The sequence below is a fragment of the Gigantopelta aegis genome, chromosome 10 (genome assembly GCF_016097555.1).
Source record: "Gigantopelta aegis isolate Gae_Host chromosome 10, Gae_host_genome, whole genome shotgun sequence".
Lineage (NCBI taxonomy): Eukaryota > Metazoa > Mollusca > Gastropoda > Neomphalida > Peltospiridae > Gigantopelta > Gigantopelta aegis.
Window position 1 is genome coordinate 71,983,430 of NC_054708.1, and position 6,986 is coordinate 71,990,415.

At 41.1% G+C, this 6,986-nt stretch overlaps 1 protein-coding gene across 1 annotated transcript; it reads right to left on the reverse strand.

The window, feature by feature from the left end:
- Positions 1-4,739: 4,739 nt before the first annotated feature.
- On the reverse strand, positions 4,740-6,663 carry LOC121384692. Its single transcript, XM_041515182.1, has one exon. The coding sequence runs from the start codon at positions 6,624-6,626 to the stop codon at positions 5,514-5,516; it is 1,113 nt and encodes a 370-aa protein (XP_041371116.1). The 5' UTR covers positions 6,627-6,663; the 3' UTR covers positions 4,740-5,513.
- Between the last annotated feature and the right edge of the window lie 323 nt (positions 6,664-6,986).

The following is a 6,986-nucleotide window of genomic DNA, read 5'->3' on the forward strand; positions in this document are numbered from 1 at the left end:
AGAAACCAAGTTCAAGGTCATTCAGTGAAACTCCGTGACTTTAACACTGTTTACCAATCTGATTAAAATGATCTCTACTGGTCTAACAGCACTGCGTGGACTCCCATGTCCAGGTGACATTTCATCTATAAATAACAATTTAAATATCGACCAATTACACTTCGCCTTTTATAGCGTTATTCGGGAGCATACAAATTCTAAAAATATCGGGCGAGACTATTTATGCAATAGGAGAACTTGTTGGTCTAATTCAACATTGAAAAAACAGGGGGAAAAGTGCAGTAATAAACTCTGGATTGTATACTAGTATAAACAGATTTCATGGCTTTACCATCACGGTTTTTGTTTTCGTCTTGAAACTAATTTTATATTGAATTAGTTTCCGGCATACTTCGTAATTCACCCGAATCATTTTGTATACCCTTGGCATAATCCCGAATGTTTTCAAATCACTGGCATGATTTTGCAAGTAAGGTTTCGATTGGTCCAATGTACGGTCAACTGGACATGAGCTCCAACGGGCTGCTGTAAGATCCACATGTAATAGTGGAGCTAATTTTAATTAGATTGTACTGTTTACAGTACTTACATGAATAATAAAATAATAAATGTGTAAATAATGTATTATCAAATAATTGTGAGTTTCACTGTGGTGTGTTTGTGAACCTATTCCACAAAAACATTTGGTCTAGAGGTGTATTCGGGTACGCAGGGTGGAGTTGAGTACGTCCGGGGTAACAATTATTAGGATTGTTTTGTGTTCATTGCAAGGCAATTTAGATCTTAATAAAGTCTAAATAAGTACTTTTATATAAATAAATACACCCTTTGTGCAAATATTAAATTTATTTTAGTCAAATGTTAAAATTTAACACAACATTTGCATATTTGTATGATTTTTTTATGCATTTAAGACCACCAGCAAACCAAGTTAGATCGTGCCCACATTATGGAGCCTGTGTATACGTGGAGTGAAAACAATCATTACCACTGGAAAACTCACTACAACACTTGAAATACTACCTTCTCCAGATAGGATTATTTTTAACCATTTTTATTTTACTTTAAACGGATGTTTTAGTCCTTGTTTTATACGCCTACGGGTTAATGGTAACACCCAAGCTCAGCTAAAATGCTGTCATAGAGTGTGCATATTGACGCTCTAGCTATAATAAAAAGAGCCCTGTTATAGGTCAGGTCAGGTAATAGGGTTTTACGGCTCCTCCGTCCATGACAGGGAAGGTGGGAGGGAGGAGGGACCACCTGCACTGGCAGGTGCAAGGGAGCACTAGCAGCCCGACCAAGGTCGGTAGCAGACCCTGTTATACACGCGTTCGAGCCTTTTGAGCTGGGTTTCACTGGCACAGCCAAAGGCCTGCGCACCATACTGTAATCTGGAGACAGTGAATGCCTCGAAGATCACGAGCAAAGTTTTTCTATCACTGCTCCATGGGACGGCCAATAAATGTTTTAATAAATTAAATTAAATTAAATTAATATAATATTTACATGTGTTAACTAAATCAGTCATATTCTCTTTGGAGATACGTTTTTGATCAAACATAACCCCTAGAAAGCAGACTGAAAACACCGGAGTTATTATTTTATCGTAGAATAATAAATTTAATTTATAAGGAAATGGTTTATTTAACGACGCACTCAACACATTTTATTTACGGTTATATGGCGTCGGACATATGTTTAAGGACCACGCTGATATTGAGGGAGGAAAACCGCTGTCGCCACTTTATGGGCTACTCTTTTCGATTAGCAGCAAGGGATCTTTTATATGCACCATCCCATAGACAGGATAGCACATACCACGGCCTTTAGTCGTGGTGCACTGGCTGGAACGAGAAATAGCTCAATGGGCCCACTGACGGGGATCGATCCCAAACCGACCGCGCATCAAGCGAGCGCTTTACCACTGGGCTGCGTCTTGCCCCGCTTAATTTATAAGATACGTTATTACGATTCAAAAATGTAATACAAGTTGTTTTGGATTTTGAAATTGTCACCCAAAACCTCCACACACACACACACACACACACACACACACACACACACACACACACACAGAGAGGTTTCTGACCAATTTTGTAAAATTAAAACATCCAACTGGAGATATTTTTTATCCTGATCGAAAGTGTTTCCAATACTGAACCTTGTGTTAGTTGACTTATTATTTTGAGTGAGCGCCTGAGCAAAATCATTAATAAAAATTCCGAAAAGTGTGAAAAAGTGATCCCTATTGTCTCATTCCCAGTCTGGAACTCGACGCGGTAAGACGTGTTTGTTTCGCTTGTGCACACTGCACGTGTTTTCGCGGCTCGACTTGGGGATCCTTCACTTCGTTGTTTTTGTCAGCGAAGTGAAGTTTTCTACTGGGATGTATGCGGCCATTGGAACTGATTGAACGCTGGAACGCTTCTCGTTTTGACAGTCTGCACCACCAGGTTGGATTCTTTTTAGCGAGATTCCTTGCCTCCACATCATTTCTCCGTCTGACTATGTCCACTTGGGTGTTTTTCGTGACTCGTATGACGGCCATTCTGCAGAACACCACGGTTGTTCGCGTTTAGTCTCTACATGTCCGAGCCTGTCCTAGCAGCACTGGAAGACTGACCGCCCCACTCTAAGAAGAAATAGGAAGCGGGATCGGCCCCTACTACTCTTTTCTAGACCTTACTTTGTTTTATTGTGATACCATCTCGGGCCCGTCCGCACCACTATACCAACCCATGACGACTGGACTATACCCTAGTCTGATTCTCTCTCCCGTTCAGACGGATTTGTATTTCAACACAGCACTACACCTTCAACGTCTATTGCCTGTCAATCTAGGTTTTTTTTTGACGGGATGCAACCTATCTCGTCCCAATAAGCTGTGCACCCTAACGGCCTTAACGAGGCCACTCACGTGGACCTTCGTTGAAAAGTTTATGTCGAAATTACTTTCTTTTTTTAATATTATTAAATAGTCCGATCCTCTCTTCTTTCTCTTATTTATTTTTGGACTGTCCTTCTAAAATGCTCCAAATTATATAAATCTTTGATTTTTTTCCTTGTAACTTATATAAATCTTCTTTTTTTTGGCTTGTAACTTCTTCTTTTTTAAAATTCTGTTAACTTTTTTACTAATTGCTATTTTCAAAATTCTGCCCATTTTCAACTCTACCCCCCCCCCCCCCCCCCCCCCACACACACCTCCCTCCATCCCGAGTCAGGCCACCGATCTTATATAATTTCATTTTGATCGCCCGATCTAATCTAGCGACCAAATTTAATGAGTAGAATTTTCTTTATTAATTATATTAATTAGAGATGCGCATAAAACATTTAAAGGCCCACTATTTAATTTTTGGATGTAAATTTCAAATTGTCCGCTTTTTTTTTTTCTGTCCGGGGACAAGCCCCTGGCTATCCAGAGACAGGCCACGGGACGGACATGCTCGAATCTCTAGTGGTATATGAGCATGTAAAAATTATTCGCACTCGCACCCTATTGACTTTCTAGAACCCAATAGCGGAGATGTTTGTACCTCGATGTTTGGGTTCGGCGGTCTCCGGTTTCTTTACCCGACATTCCACACCGGAGATCTCGTAAGCCTGATTAAGCGCGGTCTCGTGGGTTTCCGTGGCCGACACTTCGGAAACACTCGCCGGTCTTTTCTACACTTGTCTGGCTGTGGCCTACGCCAAATGTTTTGATGTACATATCACCCTGTATAGAACCAGATATGTTGAAATTCTCTCCCTCCACTGGTTCTTTCTTGCACCTCCTTAAAACTACCGCAACCTCATCGGCAGACTCGGGAAAGGATCTAAGGTGGGAAAACAGGTCCCAGGGCAGCAAAGGGCGTATCCGATGGGGCTTTAATGAAGGTTTGACCGTTCATTAAACGGGTAAAGAAGAAAGCCGTGTTATCTAGGAGTAAATATCAAAATCTTTTAATCTCGGCTATGGAATGCTGTAAAAACAGCAGACCATAAGTCGTAGGGTCCAAATCATGAAAAGGTGCCTGCCTCAACCAGGGGATAAATTCATTACCCTTTTCTTTAGGACTTACTTTAAGCTTTCTGCTTCGGTTGAGGTGGAGTGACTCACTCCCCAGGGGACCGCAGGGGTTACTGGTAGGGATATTTACCTGTGTAATAGACTCGGTGTCTTCACCATCCTCCGGTCGAGCGGCAGTGGTAGTCTTCCTCTTCCGACATTTCCTGGGTGCGGTGGGGGTCGGGGATCTTGGTGACCCGGGCTCAGCTGAGAGGGTGGGAGATTCAGAAACCGGTACGCTTAATTAGTTTACATTTGGATTTACAGACTTACCGTTAGTCGAATTCGAGATCTAGGAAGACAACGAATCCCCCCCCCCCCCCACCTCCTCCCCGAATCTGAACTTTCCTTGCAGTAATTTTCGTCAGTACAAACGGCACCGGAAATATCCCAGGGTAACTTGGATGTCCCACTAACATCTAGGGTCATGTGAGTTCCGAGCTGTCTATCTGAAATAAGGTCTGACAGCCCCCACCCCTCATCAGCCGGTCAATGCAAGCCTTGTCTGGCTCGCTCGACTGTCTGACCAGGGGATATGGGGAGTCACGAATGGCTTGTTTTGGCTGGGTTGGACCGAGTGGGATTCCATCTAACATTGGTGTCGTCACACTCTCCGCCCTCTCCATTTCGAATGGACCGCTCCGCAGTGGCGGTTGCGAATTTGTTTAAGATATTTGATATGCTAACATTTAAGTTGTCAATGGCCTTGTTCACTAAAGCTCTAGTGCTTTGCGTGATAACGATAGTAATCTGCGAAACGTTTATTAGAAATGTGGACAAACATAACTACTGCTCGCAACCGTAACCAAAGACAGTGGGTATTTGGCACTACCCACGCTACTATCATGTTTGTTTCAAAACGTAAACAAGGCCGTAAAAAACTATGTTCTACACCTAATTACGCTTTGACATGAACAAATAACAATACAGACTTACACACCAAACTAACACACACTTGGCAAAACTTAATAAACCCAAATAAAACTGTTTTATATAAGGATTGGACTGGATTTCAAATCTATATTATTTAGAGGCAGAAAAAACATGCCCTTCCTATTCCCGGGTATTGCCGGAAATGATCAAGTCATTTATGGGTTTTTTACAAGTCAGGTTAATGAAAGCGAAGCGTCTTGTCGCAAATGACTGCGTTTGTTTACACTGTGTATACAGGAGTTGGTCGGAGCTGACGTTACTTCGTCCCAAGCTAGAATTCCGGCGGCAACGAAAACAAAAGAAATTGGCTGCCTTCAGTTAGCAGGAATATCCACGGGTTTTCATTAACTCTAAACTTACGCGTTTTTCATTTGTTAAAGTATTAGTATGTGCTGGTGGTCCGGGTAGGCATCTTTCCAACACATAAGTCTCATGTTTGAGTTTACTATCCCTTTAAGAACTATAGTTCTGACCCACAGACCAAGTCTGAGACGTCAGCATAGGTAAAGGTCATATGATGACATCAGCCACTCATACCAAACAATGTGTTAATGTTATTAGGCAGGCACTTCACAATTTGTTTGTTGGCAGAACAGAAAAGGTTTTCATCAGTTCCCCTTAAATATGCAGCTATTTTTCCAAAGTTGCTTTTAGTAATAAGTAGAGAATCACATTTGGATAAAACCTGTTGATCCAAGATAACTTTACTGAATGCGTCGCATTTGTTTTTCATTTGACCTCTCTCAATATGAACTATGTCTCCAGGAATGTCAACTATTTTATCAGGGAATAAACTTTTGGCTTTCTGTCGTACGACTTCTGAGTCTGATGCAAGAAATATTTTACATAAATCACACGTGAAATTCTTTGTTATAAAGTCCCAGATTACTTTAATTGTCTCGTTAGTGTTGCGTTGTTCAGAATCATTAGGAATTGTTGGGTTTCGACCCAAACGAATATGAGCACACATTAATTTCCATCTTTTATCTGGTTTCGCCTTGTTAATAAAATCGATCAACACTGTGTTTAATCTCTTTGTTAGTTTGAACAAAATTCTCATAACATGTGCGAAAACCCTGTCTCTCGTCCATTTTTTCATCCACAAGAAATCAGAGGCATGGAAGTCGCTTTCCTGAAGTCGTGGAATAAATTCAAAATTATGTCTGTAGTATATCACAGTTTCCTTCATCAGTGCGGAGAAGTTCTTTGTGTCAGCTGTTCTGAAAAATAAACCGTTATCCATGTGGCTTATTCGTTTAGATGGCAGGTTCTTCAGACGATCTAAATCGATGTTCCAGTCGATTAGGTGTGGTTCAAAATAATCAGTTAGGTTACAGGCCGGCGCTGTTATGCTGATTCCAAATGTTCTGTTGGTAATGAGAGATATTAAATAGCTAGACACGATTCCTTTAAGTCGATCGCCCCACCCACCACAAAGTTGGTTTTTGGTGCATTCGTAAATGATGTACCTGGCGGGAGTCGCATTTCTCATAGGTTGTTCTCTTTCTGTAGACGTGGTCGTGTCTGTCGACGTCATGCGCTTCACCGATGTCGTGTTTGTTGCAGACTGCGTTTTTAATAACGATGGATACGTGCTGGTCCTAACCAGGATGGACTGATGATGTTGCCAAACCATGTTAGCGGCAAACAACGTGAGCACCACAAACACGATTATGACAAACGTCTCTTTAGTCTGAAAATTAAAATATTCTTGTTAATGAATTTAAACTGTATTCGATAACTGTACTTTATAGATTACATCATATGATTCTCGTTCTTTGTAAATATAGGTAAATATACTGATGGAAAAAACAAAAACGCAAGTGGGTTTTTTCGGTGGTAAATATTTCCAATGGTTTATTGATTTGGATTTTTAGGTTATGTCTACATTACAGAATAAATGTTGGCAAGTTTTGTTGTGTTATCAAAGACGGCGTTTGTATGGATAACGTTGAAATGTGGGTACCCTACGCCATTTTCTGATCCAAATCAATAG

Bases quoted from the DNA above. Each gene is read 5' to 3' on its own strand.
- LOC121384692 (XM_041515182.1), bottom strand. From the start codon at position 6,626: ATGGTTTGGCAACATCATCAGTCCATCCTGGTTAGGACCAGCACGTAT.